At 42.2% G+C, this 21,950-nt stretch overlaps 1 protein-coding gene across 1 annotated transcript in view; it reads left to right on the plus strand.

The window, feature by feature from the left end:
- NEDD9 (neural precursor cell expressed, developmentally down-regulated 9) overlaps nt 1–21,950 on the plus strand; it is a 38,684-nt gene that overhangs the window by 12,523 nt on the left and 4,211 nt on the right. Inside the window, exons 2-5 of the mRNA XM_042806816.1 lie at nt 2,950–3,390; nt 18,599–18,700; nt 19,896–19,997; nt 20,445–21,668. Of these exons, the coding sequence (XP_042662750.1) occupies nt 2,950–3,390; nt 18,599–18,700; nt 19,896–19,997; nt 20,445–21,668 (1,869 nt within the window). The remainder of the gene's footprint in view (nt 1–2,949; nt 3,391–18,598; nt 18,701–19,895; nt 19,998–20,444; nt 21,669–21,950) is intronic.

A 21,950-nucleotide genomic window follows, 5' to 3' on the forward strand; every position in this document is an offset into this window, starting at 1 on the left:
GTGGCGTGGCTCTGGGCTATTTAAAAGGCCTTGGGGAAATTTCTGTAAAACAAGTGGCAACCAATTAGTATAATTCACATACTGGTGCCTGAGTTAACACTGACAACGAGAATCTGAAGCTGTTTGCAGCAAAGAAGTTCTTGAAACGCATCCAGAAAGTATTAACATGCTGTATGCCAGGTGGTGAGAAGGTCACTGGGACAGAGATAATGAGCAACTGGAAAAAAAATTCACATGGGAACTTTTATCTACTCTAATTCTATCACCATTCCAGCTTTGTTCTAAGAATTGCCTTGCTGTAGAAGATAATCAGGCTTTTCAAATACCTTTAATCACCAAAGTATAGAAGAATAAGCATTTATCATTGATTTAGCCTGCTTGTTTTGTGCCCTCCCCCCATAATTTTCATCCTCCTTTAAACAACATCCTCTGTTAAAAGACTCCTTTAAACAGTCAGTTGGACAGGCTGAGCTAGTCACATTCGTAGATTTTTCCTGTGAAAGACACACTAGAGAGACGTATAAAAATAAGAGATTAACTTGAATATTCAGACTAGGCAGGAGCTTTTCTCTTCTGAGCTCCTTGGACTCCCCTGACCATCCAGGTCAACACAGCAAGAGCATAGATGTAGTGTTCAAGAAGAGACCACTGTTTTTGACCATGCTAAAGAATAGGTTTACAGTTCTGCCAAGGCATGGACAAAACTGCTCTCTGCTTTATTCACATTTCTTAGTGTTGCTGACTGATGAGATGAGTACATCAGAGAGCGTGGTGGGCCCTACTGCTGCTGGTTACGTGGGAGTTCAGAATGGCAGTCCTGCTTTTCCAAGCCAAAGCTTAATTTATACTGACCTCACTAAAGATGCTGATGAAAAGCAAAGCCAGTGTTACTCAGACATTTGAAAGCTGGTCCTCCATTCAGAGAAGAGAAAACTGTTCTAATGCACCCCATTTCAACACTACATGTGTTGGGAAAAGCATATTCTTCTACATTTTATGTGGCATCTCCATCCGTGAGTCAGCCCTTCATGCAACCTCCTGGCCGTATACTACACTTAAGAAAAGTTGAACTGAGCAAGGTCAAATGGAAATCTGCTGTCTTGCTGAAACACAGAGTTGATGGGGAAACATCAGTGTGTGTCAATGGTGAAAGATATAACAAGTAGGGGATAAAAAAAAGTTCTGATACATCCAAGGAGGAGTATAAATATGACAGATAAGAACACTAAGCTGTACTTGACACTATCCCTTTAAGAGACAGAAGATAAATCTTGAAGACAGCTGCATATCCTATCTTACAGTAGATTAGCACCATTTCAGTTTGTGTACTGCATCCAAATACTTCAGCTAGAAAGCCCCACATCCACGCTCCCTGTATTTTTTCAAGTGCTTATAATTAGTTTGTAACAGTCTTTGCTGACTGCCTTCACCGAAAAGCAGGCAGGCACGGAGCAGTTGTTGCCAACGCATTTGGAAATGTCACCAGAGCCAAAAAATTAAATGTTCACGGCCTTTGTGAGGGGTCCAAGAATGTCAGTGCAGACAGGCTGCCTCCTTTCCATTGAATACCTAAGCTTGGCTGATTATTCAGAACTGGCTGCATCATACAGGCCTGCAAAGAAGGAGGGAGGGGAGCTAGTTCAGTGAGAGGAGATGGCACTTATTAGTAACACATCTGTACCTCAGAGACCACAATCTTGCATCAGCTCCACGTTGGCTTAAAACTTCTTAGCAGAGGTACTGCAGGTAGCATAGCCACAATAAAACAGAGGTCAGAGAAAGCTGCAAAGCCTGCCTGAAACACTAGGCAAATGCTTGGGAGTAGACCTGCGTGAAGTTCCCTGTGTTAATGTTACTGCTCCGCTTGACATAATTGAGCAAGATGCATATAAGGATGTTAAAATTACACTGACACAGGTTGAAGGCACTCTTTGGCTGTCCCTAAAGCCCTCCCCCAAGTTACATACAGACACAGTCTATGGTGATGTTTGGTATCTAAATTCTTATGCTCTTTGGCACAAGGACAGGCTCACATAGATTGGTACAGCTTTCCCCTGGCAAAGGCATGACTCCAGCTGGCATCACTGGACACCTTATTTTTTAAACAACGGTCTCCAAGATCTTTCTACAGAGGGTGGGACTCTGAGGAGCCTTGTCCTTTGAGGTTGGAGTTTTTTTGGTGGTGATGGTTTCAAGGCAGCAGGAGGAGGAAGCTTTTTACCTATTAAGCTAGTGCTGTGCTGCACTGTGTCACCAAGGAAGTTTACAGAAAGAATGAGAACACGCAGAGCTACATACCAGCATGAGCATCATAGTTCAAAAACTGTGACATTTTGTCAGTTTGTACTTTAGGCTGATTTTTCTCACCAGGTGGTCTACAGATCCCTGTCTTTAAGGAGCCTGCAGGTGGCAGCTAAGAAACCAAGCCCACCATCTTTATGCTAATGGCATCTCTATCTCTAGTGGAAAGTCTTTTGGGACCCTACAAATATAAAAATGTTTGGAAACAACTGCTCTGGATTATATCTCTGAGAGTCTTGTTCAAGTTTTATTTTTAAATATCAGCTAGCTAGCTGCAGCAGTACACAGAGCACATTTATAGGGAAAGCAATGTCAAGAGATGAAGGTACAAGGCCCCATTAACAGGAACAGCATCGCAATGCCAAGAGCAGAACTCTTCTGCCTTCCTCTCTGTTCAGGTGAACAGACCATATAAAGAGCTTCTATGCGACCTAGTATTACTTGAAAAGCTCTCACTAGCAGTGTTGCTAATGCCTCTCATTTCTCCAACTTGGGACCAGGGAATCCCGTGCGGTATTATTTTCCATGTTATTTTGATTTCCTGCACACTTTCCCAAATTCAGTTCTTATTTCTTTCCACCTAGAATGCGCTCGAAGTTTTAGAAAAATTCTAGCTTATTTGTTTTTCTTGCCCTTCTTTCTCCACAGAATCTTATGGCAAGAGCCCTGTATGATAACGTCCCTGAATGTGCAGAAGAGTTGGCCTTCCGCAAAGGAGACATTTTGACGGTGATAGAACAGAACACTGAAGGTCTTGAAGGATGGTGGCTCTGCTCCTTACACGGCCGGCAAGGCATCGTTCCAGGCAACCGTGTGAAACTCCTGATAGGTCCAGTGGTACAGGACAGTCCTTCTGGCCAGGATGTGTCCAACACAGGAATGATGCATCAATCCTTCAACCAGCAAAAGTTGTACCAAGTGCCAAGCTCACATGCCTCGGCACGGGATCCTGTCTACCAGGTGCCACCTTCCCATCTGAATCAGGGAATTTACCAAATACCCACTGGTCATGGTCTAGTGGGACAAGATGTTTATCAGGTGCCACCCTCCATGCAGAGATGTCTTGATGGTCCAGCTCTGACTAACAAGGTACGCGCATTTGCTTTCATGTCCTAGCTGCAAAGCAGGTCATTTGTGCTGACCACCAGTGAAGTGGTTAACATCTAGTGATAGCCTGAGGACTTAAGATACAGTAAGGATAAACATGTATATAAAGTATATAAAGGTACAGCAATAACTTTAGTGCTGTGAGAGAAAAAGAAAGGTCCAGTTCTTAATGGCTTGCATAACTTGCAACTGAGATAGCACAGCTCCAAAATGCTCTGCTGTGTACCACAGCTGTTAAAGGTGAAGGGAAGTGTGTGATCTTGTGTCCTCACAGGCTCCCCAGGGAGGCCGAAGCATATCTGGGCTATGGCACTCTTGCATTATATGCTCAAAAGAGAGCTGCTGCAGTAAGATTAACTCTCCCAGAAATTAATGAGTAGTTAAATTTTGTGCCTGAGTAATTTTCGTTTAATTAAAAATGATGTACTGCCTTGCTGGAGAAGTTCCAGTGGGTCTAAACCACAAAGAGAAAGCAATGATGCAAGGGCCATACTTGGAAGAATGAGGGGACAAGAGGATGATGATAATGAGGGGTGTTTTAATACCAAATATAAAGATTGTCAGTTGCATTTGGTATGTATCTACATGTAAATTTCTTGATTGAAAGTGGGAGCTGCAGCAGCTCCATGATGCAGCCATTACTGCAGCAGCTGAGAGCTCCTGAGGCTCCAGTGAGAGGTGTTGAGTTACGTGGGTCCCCCCTTATTCCTGCTGTCCCTCTCAGACTCTCCCCACCTCCTGTCTCTTCCTCATTGTACCTTCACACAGGATACCTGCCAGGTACCCTGATGGTACATGCTGCCTTGGTGCCTGAAAAGGGTTAAGGAAGGAGGGAGGAAGGACATTGTCCCGGCCTTCCAGACCCCTTATTGCCAAATCAAAAAGAAGTTCCTACAGTCCCTCCATTCCCAGCTCAATAGCTCCAGCCATTAGCATCCTCCTTACCTTTAGAGTTTAAAGCACAGTATTTATATACAGGTTATCTGAGCAGATGTCGTCTCTGTCAGGAAGTTCTTGACTGGTTTAAACTTTCATCTCCTAAATTAGATCGGCAAGACAGTCTGTTTCAGCTTTTTCCCCTGCCTCACCCCCAACTCAGCCTTTTTCACATCAGGCCTTTGGAAGACATCTGCTAATGCTTTTATTTCCTTGTTACAGTTTCATTTTCCTTGATAAGAATAAATACATTTTTTTTTTCCCCTTCTAAGCAAAAGATCTGTGAAATCATTCCAAGTCAAGTTATAAAGAGGTTTGCTTGCTCAGCTTTTCCACAATTATGCTTTGTAGGGTGTGCAGGAAGATAAAATGAGAAAATTGCACTTGCTGCACAGGTAGAGATAGAAGCTTTGTTGGAGCAATTATGTGGGTTTTCTTGAGAAATCTAACACTTTTCTCTCCTTTTCTCCTTTCCCTGTAGGCTATAGTAAAATCTTTTTCCCGGGCAGTATAGGCTACCTATCCACAGTAGCTTTTAGTTACCCTCCCAAGGTAGTGAACACCTGGTAAATAGCCTATTGATGGGACAGCACAGAAGAGACCACATTTTAATGTATGTCTGCATGAAACCTTACAGTGCTGTGCAGAGATGCCTCAGCCAGCTTGGGCCACAGGAAACGCAGCATACGGCGGAGCTGCACTGAAGTCTGTTTCGAAGCCCAAGATACTAGCTTTAAATAAGTGCTATGTACTTTAATTTTAGGACCTGACCTGCCTAAATGACCATTAGCATAGTTGACTTAGCATAATGCAAGTGTGTGCATAGTCTGCACAGTGTAAGCCTTAAAGCAAAAAATTCTCCAACTGCATGTGAAGTCTCTTTTCCCTCCTCCCACCCTGTTTAGCTCCACTGGAACAGGACATTCTTCATAAACCTAGTTACTACAGGGACTGTGTTAAAGCCCTAGGTACACCAAGATCTTTGGTTTAATTTATGTGCAAACTTCTTAGTGCCTCTGATTTTTGTGTCTCAACAAAGCACCTGTTTTCTCCAAGTTTCTGCCTAGAAATTTTTCAGCAAGCTTGAATATGCATTTTTCTGAAGTCACCTTCTTTAGACAATTAAGATTATTTACTTGGTTGACTTAAAACTTGTTTCATTAAAGTCCTTGCAACCTACGAAAGGTCAGCTATGTTGCATAAAAACAAAATGGCTATGCTGCCAACTGTAGAATAAACTACATACACATTTATAAAGCATTCTACCCTCAGCAAAGTAGCTACCAACTTGCTTAGCACTAGCCAATTCTTGTTACTTAGGATAGGATAGCTTTAATCCTGGCTTGAAGTTTATGTAGCCCAAGAGTCTCAGTGTTCACTGTGTATTAATGTCAGGCTTGCTAGGTGGCAAACCTCATGGCAGTGTCCTGCTTTGAGCAGAGGCAGACATGTCCCATGGAACTGCTCAGTTCGACACTAAAAAGAGCCCACTGGGAGTGAAACCATGGTAGATAAGGGAGAACTGTAGGGTTAAAAGTAAGGGAGGAGTCTGAGGTAAAATCTACTCCATTATTATGTCAGCCTTGCAAAACTGCTTTTTACTGCTGCAGCTGCAACTATCTGCTAATGCCTTTGTGCAAGAACAGCCTAATTAAGGGGAAGCACTTTAGCACTTGTCTCCTTTGTCTGAGGAAACAATCCGCCCTCCAAATCCTCCTCCTCTAGGGATCACTAAAAACAATCCTTAATATTAAGGAACGCTGGAAATCCTGAAGATCTGATTGGGGGAATCTTTGCTTTAACTTCTAAAATAATCTCTTTTCTCAGACTTGTGACACCTGCCCCAGTGGCTTAAGTGAGCCACCCTGCTTTCTTCCATCAGCAGAAATAGCTGGTCAGCAAGCCGTGGGGTTTTGGCAGTTTTAAGGACACTGAAGGGTTTTGCTACGAGGTCATCCTTTATGCAAGCCTTTTGCCTTCCCATAGCAGTAGCTAGAGAAGGCCGTGTCCTCTAGACACCATTCTAAGCAGGACCAGCAGCAGCTTCTATCCTATCCACTTCTGTGCACGTTTGCCTGGGGTTTTTTTGTGCAAATGTGTGGTTTGGCTGCCATACAAGTTTTACAGGCAAAGCTTAGGGTCCCCTGTCAGGCAGGAATTGTCTAGCCTCAAGCAACAGTAAATCACCAGCAGGCACGTTATAAAGCTGTGCTGAGGTAACTCATCTCCTTAGCCAGAAAGGCAAAGCAATTCAAAAAGGAGTCCTGAGGCAGGTAATTATAAAGATGAATTGATTCTGGCCAAGTTAGTTGTTGACAACAGAGCTGTATCGGCTCCTTCTATCAAATAAAAATACCGCCCTCTAAAACTCACCCTACAAACGACAGAGAGAATGAGGGGTGGTTTAAAATTAGCCTTGGTTAGCCCCAAGCTTTTATAGCTGTGCTGCAAGTTTAGTCAGAAAATGGTTACACCCCGAAGTGTGAAGGGAGTCTGAGGAACATAACAATAGGAAAGCTGTATCTTAGCATTTATTCCTTCTTTCTGTGCTCTGACTTCAAACTTACTCTCCTTTGCTGCAACCAGCAAAGAGAAGGAACTTTCAAACAAATCTGACATTCAGGAAACCTAGGTTTTATCCTTGCCAGACCTCTGCATAGTCTTGAGTGGTGTTTTTGCACCTCAGCAATCTCATCTGCAAAATATGTGGGGTAATTATGAGGGAACTCATTCTGTACAGGCTGCTTTGAGAACATCCTTTGGGAAGGGTGCTGTCAAAGCACAGTCTCTTTTGCATCTGTGATTAATCATTAGTTCACACATGAGCTTTAAACTAGGGAAAGCTACACGTAAGAAAAAGTCACCATTGTAATTTAAACACTTTCTGGTTCAGTGTTCCCCCTAACTGATCTGTTGCGCTGTCCCTGCCATCCTGAAAGTAGCATTGGCCAAAAAATATAAGGGAAACATTTAATTGTTGGAAAACAGTTTTGACAAATTCTGAAAGCTTTCTGTAAGAACCAGTAGCTTACAGGAGAACTTTTGATCAAGGGAAATCAGCACAAAACAGCATATGAGGCTGATGCTCCACAGCTGTTCAACCAGCCCTGAACTACAGCACCTGCAAGACTACCTTGGGCAAGTAGAGATTAATGCCAACTTGGAACATATCAGCTTTTTTATTTGTTGGTCTGTTTGAAACAAGAACTTTACAGTGCAGGAAACACTCAGATTTATCCACCTTCTAAAAGCGGATAAAGCAGAACAGGGAAGGAACTAATTCACACATGAACGTCCCTGGCCTATCTCCAAGTATAAACATGCCCTTGACAGATCAAGGGTCTCACACCCTGCCATTCTGCAATCTTCACCTTTTTCAGGAGTTCACTGGCTTCAGCAGGAGGCTTGGATAAACCACAGCTAAGGAAATGGACCTTGTTCCTGGACTTTTATTTACGTTAGAGTCACATCGGTTGAATCCATGAGAAAATGGAAACACCGCCCCACAAGCAGCACCACCCTGACAGTTCTGGCACAGACTTCAGTAGCAGAAGCCAGTTAGCCACATTATGACGTTTTTCCTTCCAATTAAATAAGTACTGTCTTAGCTGGGAGAAAACAAACAGTTGCATGTGACATTTGTTCCAGAAATAGGCATACCTTTCTTATATTTTTCCTTGCCTATTTACACATTTATGAAGAAGAGACATACATTAAGCATAGTAGAGAGTCGTGTGGCAGATATATTTTGTCTTGAAAAAGAACAGGAGCCTATCTAGTGTTTTGTAGTTTGTTGCCATAATGTATTTACATTCCAAGATAGAACAATGTCCCCGTTTACCCTCAAGTCTGAAATACGACAACTTCCTGCGATATGGTTCACTTAAATGGCCCAAACAGTCATCTTATAGTCCCTCTTTTCTCCTGCTTTTACATTACAAATTCTACTTTGGGGATGTGTATCCCTTATAGCAAAATGTTGCTGCAGTGTTAAAAGTGCTGAACACACAGCAAATTTGTCCGGTGCAGCAAGGAATAGTAACACATACCTTGACACTTGGTGCTCTGTTTCTCAAAGCGTGCTCTAAAGGATGAAATTCTCTCAAATTAAATGCAAACTCAGTGGTAAAACAGTGCACAACCTTTTCTTTAGACTTGGGAGTTTCACTTGTAACTCTCCATGTGACATTAATAGGAGAAAAGCCATTTTACTGATAAAAAGCCTGTGCAGTTAATCTATTCTCAGTGGTCTCCATGAAAACCACTGAGTGAAGAAACCCTCATCCACAAGTCAGAATAAGCAGTAGTTAGTTACTGATGTGATTTGTAGAGAAGTATTTTGAGAAGACGACTGCATTTCATTAGGCTGAGCAAACATATGAGCTCAACATTACTCCCTGTTTCTTCCTAAGCACAGGGCTCTTTTTAATCAGTTCTATTTGTAGACCAGAGACATGCATTTTTTTCCTGCAGTATCAGAAAAAAAAGGCCAGTCGTGCGATGTCATCCAACAACTGAGGTCCCCAGGGACACAAATCTGCCTGCACAGCACAAGTGCAAGATCAAATCCTAGCTAAAAAAAAGAATAATAATAAAAAGAAAAGCTTATGGGCTCTTTCTTGGTGGTTAGAAACCTAACTGGACCATTGGTTATATTTGAAAACACTAACGGATAATCTAAATTTCCCTGCAAGTACTAAAACCCAAGTAGAGCAGTGGAGCATTTTACAAAAACGTGACTAGAAAACATAATTCAAAAAGTGAAGGTCATCATAAGGAGGAAGTCTGGTTTCTGGAGAGAGGAAGTGGATAGATGAAGACGAGTTCCTGGCAGTCAGAAAACACAGTTCGATTGAAATCTACAGGCTTTGCAGGCATTCAGTTTTGTAGATGCTTTGTTTTGGAGGAAGACTAATTAGCATCAGAATATCATTCCACATGTCTGGCATGAAATGTTTCAATTCATCTTTTTTAAATAGCAGTGGTAATATTGCATCAGTTTTTTTGAAAAAAAAAAATAATCTAAATTAAGCTTTATCTCAAAACAGATCATTAGAATGGAATCAGAGTTAAATTAATGTAGTTAAGTTCTTAGGAGACAGAAACCTTCCATAAGGCAGTCCATCCCTAATCCTTAAAAGACACCAACATATTCCCATTGGGTTTTATCATCACTACTTTTTTACATGCGTAAATCCTGACTGAGGTCTGGTATAATTATATATATATATAACAGACAATTAAGGATGGAGTTTATCTCTGTTTAAAAGGTGTCTATACCTTCCATAAACTTGCCAAAGCAAGCTATGCTAATCTAAACACCAATTAATAGGAGCTCTTGTCTGTACAGCTGCCTTGAGAAACCCTTGAGGAGAAATGGAGCCAGAATATAGCTTGTGAGCCAGAGAACCTCTACAAATCAAATTAAATCTAGTTGCTTCCTGATGGAAGGTTTTCTTTGACAATTTCTCTCAGAGCAACATGATTCACAACCTAAATATGATTTAGGGACACTTCTGTTGTATCTGCCCAAGTGTACCTCTGGGAACACTCTTACAGAATAGATACTTTGGCAGTGCTTCATCTCAACCATTTTTTGTGCTCACTTGGAAATGCCAGTTCACCAAAACTGAAACTGTTGACAGGGAAGGATCTGTTCTGAGAAATGTCTTAAAGGAAGAAAGAAAATATTTGAAGGGAAACAAGAAGTCATGGAAATACCCTACTTCAACAATTCCCAATGAGGCTTCCCCCCACACACTCTCCAACTTTCCCTCTAGAAATTCAACATAAGAGGGAGGAAATAACAGAAATAAGATGAAGCTCCTTGAAAGAATTAAAGCAAGTTATTTGGACTGAACCAAACTTGTTTACTGTTTGTGAGCCTTTAGGCTTATGTGTCATTCTCAACAGAAAGACCGCTCTTTGCTCTACCTGTTCTAGCACCTCCTCATCTTCTCCTTCTTCATTTCCTCTCCTCCTCCAAACCTGCCCCAAGTTCAGGCTTCTGTCGTTGAGACAAGGCAGTCATACTATTACTAGCATAGAAGTCAAGTGCACGTTTGCCAAATGGTTCTTCATGTGACAACCTTTTTAAAATGGGAAGACGAGACAGGCTGGGATGGCCAAGCAAGATGCTGCTTTAAGTATTTATCATGGGCAAGATGCCAAAACACTGAGGTGCTGAGTTGCACCACACACTTCTCATTAATCAAAACTCCAGCTCAAATTTAACCCTGGTTTCCAGAGAATGCTTTATCAGATAAACATTTTCCTCCCCTAGAACAACTTATCACACAATGATTTGGGGATCTTGTTTCTCTGTAAGATCCATCCACAGACATTTATTTCAGAGATTATGCCTGTTCTATCACCAGTACTGTAACGTGCCAGCTCATTAGCCCTGTTGGCCAACAGATGCAGAAATGGTGATGTCACTGTCGGTCTACAAATGAGTAATTGTCACGGGGATGGCACTGGTAAAACTCATAGTGAGAGTATTGGATAAATATCCTCTTTCACACTTATCTTAAAAATCCTGATAATTTAATAATAACAACGAGTATGTTTTGGTCATTTCTCTTCCTCACAAAAGATGGGACAGCCTCAGAAGTGTTGGTTTGATTCTTTTTAATCACATTTTATAAGCAAGAATGACTCCACCAGAAGCTAGGAAATACCCCTTCCCAGTCAGCCTTACAATTCAAGGCCAGCCAGCACCAAGCCTGTTTGTTCCACTGAACCAAGCAGAAATGTTCCTCGTAACATAACTGGCAGAAAGCCCTAGAGTTGATGTGAGTGAGAGCAGGATCAGGTCACGAAAGCATCATTAAGAGAAAGATTAAGAGCAGTAAAATCTTGTCGGTGACAAAGTTGTTGAGCTTCTTTTGTGCCTTGTGCTGTTTATTCAGTGAGGTCTGTAGAGAGATAGATCTTTGTATCTGCATTTAGTTTGTGATCATAAACACCAGCAGCAAGCAAAAATTCAACACCATAATCCAAAGCTACAGTTGATGCAAGTCAGCACCGTGCCACTACCCTTAACACAGCCCTGTCATTTTATGCTAAGTGGAGATTAGGTCATTTATGTAACACCATAGATTTTAAACAAACAAACAAAAAAATCATTGTTTGGAAAGACAATAAGCCTGCACTTTAGATTTAGAAAAAATACAAAACTGAAAAATAGTGTAATGAACCTGCTTTTGTGTGCTGGTTAATGGAAGGGGTCACACCAGAAGTTGAAAAGTCAGGATTAGGCTAGTTGTAAAGCAGTTGACTATACCCATATCACCAGCAGTTGAGGGTCTGAATCCAGGCCAGCTCATGATTTCACATTTTTTATTTTAAATCAGTTTCACAATTTCAGATCTACATCTTCAAGATTCACAACCCAAAACTTCCATAAATCTGACAGAAATAATATGACCTTAAAAGGAGATGAGTGTAACACTCATCTTCATTACTTCTTGTTATTTGCATTATAATACCACAAGGGCATTTATTAAAACTGGGCATCTGCTGGTGAGGCACTTCACAGCCACATTTAAAAGTTTCTGTTTAAATCCTTGAGCTTGCAAAGTTAAGCATTTTTATTTTAATGCACCATGAATCAGTGACATCTGGACATGCTTTAGCCCTGAGAGCACGTACGGTTACAGCAGAAAAGCAGATCTTCCTAGGTATATGAAAGTCTTGGACAAGAAATGGACATAAAGCATAGGTGAAAATAAGCAGGTATTTTGAAGATGGAAACATGAAGAACTGCAAGTCAGTTATGTATCAGGGTTGTATTTGTCACGTATCCTTATCTTCACACATCTTGAATCTTACTTCTCAGAAAACCCACTGGGGAACACCCCTTCAAAGACAAGTGGCAGTGTCACTACATGTGCTGATACCACTTTCCACCATGCAGTAGAGCTGATAACTCAGCCCAGGAAAGAAAATACAGTCATTTCTGTTCATTTCTTCTTGCCTTGCAGAAACATGTGGGCTCATGGCACTAGAAACAACTCAGAGTTGAGGCTACAAGCCTGGTACATTAGAAGAAATACCTCTATAGGCTTCCTCCCCTCTCGATCAGCTGGTGAGCCTTGATGAAAAGCTCTCCAACAGTTCAGTCCTAGCAGAAAATACTTTACTAGAGCATTTTATAGTGGCCTGATGTTCACACATTATTTATGTTAAAATAAAGTGTTATTTTTTCATAATCCTAAGATCTATAGCAACTTAAAAAATACAAATATTTATAAGAACAAGTATCCTCAGCACATGTGAGAATGAAACCCCGTTTATTCACCAACAGCTGGGAAACACATTGTGTGTCAGTGTATATAGCAAATAAGTAAGTCAAGGCTACTGCTTTGTAAAAACATTTTTGCTCTTGTTTTACAGCAGACAATAGCGAGTGATACAATAGGTGCTACTGTCAGGAAATTCATTATCAGTCACTGGAAATCTTGATGCAGCTTGCAAAAGACCTGAGAGGAAACTGTGTGCTTTCTGTAAAAAAGACAGAGTTTTAGCCAGCTAGCCAGGTTCTTTCAAATACCCACATTACCTTAGAGACACTATTCTTTCACACAACCTTCTTGCAGTTCAACTTAGCCATAGAACCTGTGCCAAGAAAAAACATTTAAGGAGACACACCTAGCTTCCAGAGTACATGCAGCAAAACAGAAAGAGGGGCCAAGAGGTGGCTCACTGTCTGATCCAGCATCATTCAGTGGCCCCTGCCACTACCTTCCAAAAGTCTAGCAGTTCAAGAGAGTAGGGATTTGGTTTTTTTTTTCTTCCCTAATCTCTCTCTTATAATTTGTCCATATTCTTTTTGTCTTTATCTCTTTACAAGCCTAAGAGAGCCCAGGTAGCTGTTATATATCTACCTAAGAGGTTTAGGAACAGAATTCCAACAACTAGAGTTCTGTTATCAAATTTACCGAAATACTTTACAACAGAAAACAAATGTACTCTTTTTTCCTTTACTTACATTTTGACTTTTTTTTTTTCCCCCCTGTTCAAGCTTTATAACAGCCCCATTTTATGCATTACCACTTGACTCTACCCAGGGTAAATTACAGCTGATTTTAATAGGTACAGGACTGACAGCTGAGATTAGCAGCAGTTGATGGCAGTAGCTCATCAACTGCTAAGAGTTACCCATGGGGTGAAGAGGAGAGCATTCTTCATCCAGATTTAAAATAAATATATAAAATTTACCTCTTGTGCATCTTCTTTTCCACCCTCTGAAAGCACTGATCTATTTTAAAATCAGTCAGTAGGTTCTTGGGGTTAAAAGGCCAGCTGGGAATAGCAAGCTGCCCTTTTGAGCTCCCCTGGCTGCCTGTGGTTTGGGTGGGACAAGATGTTGCAGAGGTACAGCATACCTCTGCTTCAGTTTTCTCACCTGTAAAACTCCGTGAAGCTTGTTTCCCATCATTCTGCATATCAGGCATTGCCGTTCATGGGGGGCAGGCCAAATTCTGCCCTCCCCAGTGCTGCTATAAATTCACAGTAATTCTGTTGTCTTCAGTAGGTTTATTTGCACTTTGTCCTTGTTAAACAATGTAAACTACAGTATTGTGCATCTGCTGTAAGCACAGGAATTGTGTTGCTGCTGCCTTAGTTAGGAACGTTCTCTATTGCAGCCTAATGTTCATTTTAATCCTAGAAGAAATAGATTGGAATTTTTTCCTTATATTTAAGGAAGAGGGATTTAATGAACCACAGGACTGGATATTTTGCAAAGTACATGCACATTCAGCTTTTTTTCTTGGTTAGGAACATGCCATTGGCATGGAAAAAACCTAAGTAATTGCTTTTGGAAGAGCATGGTCTTCAGCAAGAACAGAACATGCTTTCTGCTCAATTCTCTTTGTTTTGCAACACTGAAAGTTTGAAGAAGGCTCATTACATGTTTCACCAGAGCCAAACCTAGTCCCTGTTAGTTGTTCTGCATGGATTAAGTGGTTAACAATGTTTTGAGAATGTTGGGCTAGATAGTTTGTGGGAACACCATCTGTTTCCTATAGCGTGTAAACAAGGAAAATTGCTGGTTTGAAATGCAGGATTATTTAAATTTGGATGACCACAGGCATTCTTAAAAGAGAAGAAGTAAAAGGAAGAAGAATCCTCGTGAGGTCTGAGGTTCAGTGACATTTGTTAGGAAATAAATTCCTAAGTATTAGATGGGGCCGCTATCCCTGTTCCAGAAGTGGGAGAGGGGGAACTTTTCTTTTGCAGCCACCTCCTTCTGTCTGGAGTCCATCTTAAAAACTAAACTGCCATCAAACACTCAAAACCATAAAAAAATAGTTCAACAATGTGTTGAAAGGGCTGAGCATTCCATTCAGAAGCAGCAAGTTCATTTAATATATTTATGGGTGAGTACCCAAAATCAAAAGTTAGTTCTGAAAATACTAGGCTTGGTACCTTTCTTACTTCACCTATCCAACTACCTCCCTCCTCCTCATATAGAAGAAGCAGTGCGACCACATGGCCTGGCTTCCCATGCGAGGTCAGGTCTTGGGGACATGAGAGTCAGAACAAATGCTCCACATTTTCATTTTGTCATGTAGCATGGGTATTCTTTTAATTACTGTTACGAATTGGTCACCCAAAATGTGTTTTGGTGATGAGCTGCTTCTGTTCTGAACTGACTAGGAACAAGCTGTCCAGAGGTACGTTTAACCTAATGAGAAGTGTTGGAAGTACAACAGGAAACGTTCTTGTACTCTGTGCGGACCAGATCAGCATTTGTAGAGGATTTTATGATTAAATCGCTCGGAGCATGTTGTTACTGGGTAATAACCCTCCACACAGGAAGATACACCTCAGTCGCAAGGAGAAAAAAGTTGTCTTTCATGTTATCGACAAACCTGGGTTGGTGCTGGGTATTGCTGGGTTTCTTAAAGTCCTATTTTCTATCTTTCATATAGTTTTTCAGAAGTCTGAAGGAAAAGGAGCAGGCATAAAAGCCACTGATGCATTTTTATTTGGAAAATAAATCCCACCTTAAGTAGAGTGCACTGCTGAGCACAGCCTTGAGACAGCTCGAGTCTTCTGTCCACAGTCGCCCACATAGGCAGGCAGTACTCATGAATACCCAGAATCAGGCATTTTATGTTTTAACCTCTCACTTCCTTTGACAACAGCCAGAAGCACCCAGACCAGGGGTTTGTTTCACCAAAATAAAGGAGTGACCCTGCTTGACCACTACTTTGGGTTAGTCAAGCCTGGGATAGAGTGAAAGTGTCAAGGTACATCATTTTAAAAGTCCTGCAGCGCTGAGTGAAACTGGCTTCCTCCATCTGGCCAGTCTAGCTTGAGTGTAGTTATTTAGAATTGTGTCACAGCACAGTAAATAAAAACAGCAGCCCTGTAAACCTTTCATATAGCATCTGGTATGTCAGCCTTTTGAAAAATGGGAAAGGTTTCTAAAGATGAGCTACAAGAATAACTGCAGCTGCGTGATACTCCTGTATGCAGTGAGGGAGGATCTCTCTGCAAATACTGGGCACGAGCACAGCTTCTCTTCCACATATGTTCTAAGCTCCACAGTGTAGGACATCATCTGCTTTGCCACCAGGGCTTCTTTCTACACAAGCAAAATACCATGTTTACTTACAACAGCAAGAGCAAGCGGTTTTACTTGTGCATGCTAAGGGATATGGTTTAGGGGTGGACTTGGCAGTGTTAGGTTTATGGTTGGACTCAATGATCTTAAAGGTCTTGTCCAACCTTCTGTGATTCTATGCCTTATTACCTGTGCTGCTTGCATCAGCTCCCCTTTTTTATGAGGCCTGTGACTTTTCTTTGGGTTTGCTCATAGAAATTAATTCTCTGAGAAAAGGAGAGTGGTGGTGTCTTGTGTCCTGAATGAGTTTAGGCATGAAATACGTATGACAGTTACTGCTGAGCCTGTGTAAAGGCACTTCTCTAAAGTGCTGAGCAAACTTTGGAGAGCCGAGGTGCCATAAAGCTTCTACAGAGGTGCCACACATTGCCTCCGTGGGCAGGACTGTAAGAAGCAACACGCATCTGAGGCCTGGTGGAGATCAGGTCAAATTTTATTCTGGATTTAGAATAGAGTTCAACTTCTGGAGTAAACCACAACTAAGCAAGGGGTTTTGGAGCCTGACACAGCCCAACTCCCACCTTGGCAACAACCAGCAGGTAAAGCAGAGCCGAACTGCAGCGATGCGGCTGTCTTCCCCCTCTGCCTGGGCTGCTGTGGGGTCTCTGGCTGCCTGCCCTCAACTGTCTGTTTTGTTTCTTTTTTTTTGTTCTCGGGGCTGGTCAAGCAGTTTCCCACCCTATCAACAAGCAGCCTATAGTGCCACAGTGATCACAGTAGCAGAAGGGTTTGTGGAGATGGGCTGCCCAGGAAACAGCCCTTTGTTTTTACTGTGCATTGTCTTCTCCCCGGGGGGATCATTTTTAAACACCCAGTGACTCATTATTGAAGCAACGCCATGGTTGTAATTTTGGAGCCTCTGGAAGGGACCTCTGAGTAAACATTGCTTAAAACCAAATCCTTCTGTTCCTGACTTGAGTGGAAAGCATTTGACTGGCAGCACTCAACTGAAAAAAAAAAAAAAAAAAAGAAAAAAAAGAAAAAAAAATATGCAAAAAATATACAGCAAACTATGCTAGTTTGATCACTAGCCTGCATTGTCAAAAAAACATGAGGGAATGATGTTGATACAAGTTAGAAGTTTCTCAGGCAAACAAATTAATCCCAGTATTACATGAGAGTGGCCTGGGAGGGATAATGCTTGGAGTCATCCATTATGGAAAGTCTCCAGTAACTTAAGGGAGAAGTTTCTTAAATGTTTTGTCTGTAGATACATTTTACAATGCAGTAGGTGACTCTGGGAGAGGAATGGTCTGTCATAACTTCAGTACATTTTTAGCTTCTTTTTAAAAAACTCTTATGCATGGAAGCCCTCTTAACCCCACACCCAATTCAGCAGGAGTTCCCTCATGGGCAGCGAACTGACCCAGCGCTCTGGAGACCTCATCGCTTCCAGGTCCTGTCCTCTGATGCTAATTCAAGGAAAAGCAGCTGCAAAACCTGCTGTGTTCCCCTGCCTGCCATCGTGGGGGTTCCTCCCTCACCTCAGGCACATGGGCCTTGGGCTTCCCCTATGGAATCAGAGCTGTACTGTATACTGGCATGGCAGTCACCTCGGGCAAAATCCAGTGATTGTTTCATGGTACAGGGCCAGAGATTACCCAACCATACTTGGGCAGTAAGTAAGAAGAAGAAAAGGCTGTGTTGACATAGAGAGGAGGTCGTGGGTTAGCATCAGGGACTTGCCCTTGCAGACCTCGGTCAAGCAAAACTCCCTGTGAAATCTGGCCAAGATGCTAGGATTCCTTACAGCAAAACTGTTACAGGATCTTTACTGAGCATTTGGGTAGAAACTCTGTTGTATGTCTTGCATGCATTTCTAAAGATGGTTAGGTAGCTCTGGTACAGAATTCTCCCCAGCTGAGTACAAAGCCACATCTTGAACGGGCCTATGTAATTTGCCATTTTGTGACTTTGGGTTACAGTATTTATATTTTTTGGTTAGAGCTAAATAGCACCAGCAGAGGTTAAGATGTCAGCATTTCCACTATAAACCCAGCTCTTTCTTGGGGTTAGGTAACGTTTCTTTTATACCACACTGTACAGAAAATTCTGCCATGCAGATGCTGTCCAAGATGTAAGGCATTTATTTTTCACCAAATTTTATTTTAAGTCGTTATGGTGGTTAATGGTTTAGAAAATGTCAAAAAATGTAAATTCTAAGCTTATTTTTTTCAGAGGCTGCTCTTGCGTTATATACTTCAAGAATGGCTTAACATTTCCTATCTCTTAGCTGCTAATATAGACAAACTAAACGGAGACAGCAAAATGGAATGTCCCTCCTTGGAAGGTTTAAGCGTAGCCTTTCTATGTAAAGAATTTCCAGAGCCAGAGCTCATACTCTGTTATCTAGGATGTTGTGCTATGGAGCACAGTAACGCAAGGTGTCTTGCTGGAGTAGGTGGGAAATACCTCCAGGAGCAAAGGAGTAGACTCCCAGAGCCTGAACACAGTATTTTAAGCCTCTGTCAGTAAGTGGGGACAGTCAAAGCCTCAGTAGGATCAGCGTGTACATAGCCCTGATCTTAGCGAGTGGGTGCTGTAACCAACACCTCGTGCGGCCTGTGCTAATGGGATCCTCAGAGACTTATGTTTCCTTTTTCTTTTATCCCACAGGTAATAACTCCAGTCAGGTCAGGACAAGGTTATGTTTATGAATTCCCTTCCAAATACCAGAAGGATACCTACGATATCCCCCCAGTTCGGCCTCTCCAAGGGGTAGGTACCAATAAAACTGCCAGCAACACTGACAGGGCACAAAAGGTGATGAATTTCTACCAGAAGTTTATGAGCAAAGCAAGTTCTCTCATTTCAGAGAGAAAATATGTTTTAACTAGATGCTGTGGCTTACTCACAGAGTACAGAAGGATTTCAAAGTTGTGTTTGATGTTGACTAAAATTTGGCAGCACACCAAACACAAAAGTCCCATTTTTTTTGCTGTGTTTTGATCAAAGAGTGTATCTAAACAGAATAAACTTGCTGCCTAGGAACAATTTATTTTCCACTTACTTTGTTGTTGCACAGTTGACAGTAATTCACTCAGAAAGGGTACAATTATCGCCTAGGTGAACAGCTACTCTGCAGGGAGCTGTTTTCACTACATATCTACCACACCATGTCACTGAACTTAAAATATATCTTTGTTCTGGAGAACACCCTTAGTATTCAGTCCTCAAGAGCACAGATACCTAGAGTGGATGCTTGCGGGACCTGTAACTCAACAACCATCTCTCCCTGGCTCTTTGACAGAGCAGCTCCCCTAGGGAACAGCATCGAAGCCCACCAGTACATAACACAGGCTGACACCGACTGGCTGGAACCGTCGGGAAGTCTGGGTTAAGAGACATTCAGACAGTGGCCTTGGACCACACGCAGAACCTGCTGTAATGTAGGACATGCCACCAAGCGGGACACAAAACATCTGACAACTGTACTCTGCTTAGTACAGCAGATCACACTGCACCCAATAAAGCAGATCGGCGATGCTGGTGGGCAGCCTTAATTTCAGAGTTCAGCGTGTACCAGCATAAACTTATTCCTCAGCCCCTCTAATCTCTATCAGTAAGGTTGTGATCTGTTCTGGTCACACGAGCGTAGTGCTCTCCTGCTCACCCCAACAGTTATCTGTAATAGTCTGGCCTTGATTTAACTCTCGGGATGGAAGTCACTTGTGACTTCATCTCTTCAGCCTGCTGTCCACACAGTTGCCCAGAGGGAATCTAGCAAAGTGAATTTCCTCCTACCTGTCCAAAACACCAGGCAAATCCAAGCAGCTCTCCCATATGAAACAAAGTTGAAGAGCTGATTATCTTCAGGCCGTTTGAGAGGAGACATGGAAACCAAGAAAACTCATCTGAGATCGGAACTTTCCTGAGGGGACTTGTTTCTGTAACCAATTTATTCTTTCTTTAGATATATGACATTCCCCCCACATCGGCTAAAGGGCCTGCACTTCCAGTTCCCATGGGAGAAGCAAAAGCTTTAGGAGTCTATGACATACCACCTGCCAAAGGGGTAAGTATTACACTGTTTCCACAAGATCCTGTATTTCCATGTCTGTCCAAAGACATGCTTAAACAAAAGTTCTTGTATGATCCTGAAGGAAAAGGAGATTCAGTACTTTAAAGATTTCCTTAGGTTTTTAAACTGCTGAAACTGGTAAAGTAAAGCACCGCATCAAAATTGTTAATGTTATAGAGTGTGACTTGATAATTAGACCTATGTTGTCTTTGTGTCATCATGCTGCCTCTTTGGATTTTGCTGTTTATGAGAATTTGCATCAAGATGAGTATTAAAAAGTGAGACAGTAAAACTGACACTCAGTCAAACTCAGGATAAGTAGCTGACTCCATGAAAGTCAGTGGTAGATCTGCCATCCCAGCATTTCATAGGCCATATGGAAGATGTAAAATATTTTGCTATTCTAGCCAAAGGTTTCATGGTTTGCCTTCTGTGATTTAGGTCTATGCTGTACCTCCATCTGCATGCCGAGATGATACAGGCCTGAGGGAAAATTTGCAGGATTTTGCATCTCCAGTGGGCCACAGTGTAAGACCAGAAGGAGTATATGATATTCCTCCTCCCATCACCAAAGCAACTGGGAAGGAACTTAATAAATTTTCTCCTGAGAGCCTTCTACTGCCAGATGGAGTGCCACAGAAACAGAATGTTTATGACACCCCTATGAACCATCAAAACCATTTTCTTGGTCAGCAAATTGCACCTCAAAAAGATGTTTATGATACCCCAAGGGGAATTGCATTCCCAGGACAACAGACAGGACTCAGTGAAAGTCTCATCCCAGAAGGAAGAGAAGGTGTATATGATGTGCCACCACCAGTCCTCCAAGACACTAAAGGCTTACAGGACATGACTGACGGGATAAATAGGTTGTCTTTCTCTAGCACGGGAAGCACAAGGAGTAACATGTCCACATCTTCAACAACATCAAAAGACTCTTCTTTCTCAGCATCAACTGCACAGGACAAAAGACTAATCCTTGATCCAGACACTGCTATAGAGAGGCTTTATCGCCTCCAGCAGATGGTGGAGACGGCTGTCAATAACCTCATGGCCTTCGTTACAGCAGACTGGCGGTCTTACGGATATATGGAGAAGCACATCAATGAAATTCACACTGCTGTGGATAAGGTAGAGCAGTCGCTGTTGGAGTACCTCCAGTTTGCGAAAGGATCGGCAGCGAATGCTTCCTGCCTCTCCGAGTTCAGCCTCCTTAACAAAATGAGGAGGGAGGTGCAAAGGCTGGAGGACTCTCACCAGATCCTTACCCAAACCAGTCACGACTTGAGCAGCTACAACTGGTCTTTAAACGTTCTAGCTGTCAACAGGCTGCAGAATAAGTGTGATGACCTGGACCGGTTTGTTATGGTGGCGAGGACAGTCCCGGATGATGCCAAGCAACTGACCACTACCATCAGCGTCAACGCAGAGGTGCTCTTCAGACAAGCATTGAGCAGCTCACGTTTCAAAAACGTACCGGAGACTATCATCAGCGCTCCTGACTATGTCTATGACAATCCTCATACGCAGCGTCACGGAGAAAAAACACAGAACCACTGCAGTTCCCTTCCTCCACTGCTGAGTAAAGGTCAGCACCCCCACAGTACCACCAGCGAGAGCTCAGAAAAGAGCTGGATGGATGACTACGATTACGTTCACCTGCAGGTAGGTAAACCTAACTCCTTGTTCTGCACAAGGCCAAGTAAGAGTTGCCTGCGGTTTTTGCAGAAGCTGTTTGCAGGAAAGTAGCAATCAGATTGTCTCATTAATGCATATTCAGGACTAATTTCACCAGGGTGATTACTTCCTCTCAAATAGGATAGTTGCATACATAATAGCCTTTTGCTCTGCCACACTATCCTTTTCTTTTCTGTACTCTTAGTGGTGTACTACCGGTGAAAAAAACAATATAAAGAAGCCTGTTATTTGACCTATGAGTTGTCAGTT

The sequence above is a fragment of the Tyto alba genome, unplaced genomic scaffold (genome assembly GCF_018691265.1).
Source record: "Tyto alba isolate M040663 unplaced genomic scaffold, T.alba_DEE_v4.0 Super-Scaffold_48, whole genome shotgun sequence".
In the NCBI taxonomy this organism is placed as follows: domain Eukaryota; kingdom Metazoa; phylum Chordata; class Aves; order Strigiformes; family Tytonidae; genus Tyto; species Tyto alba.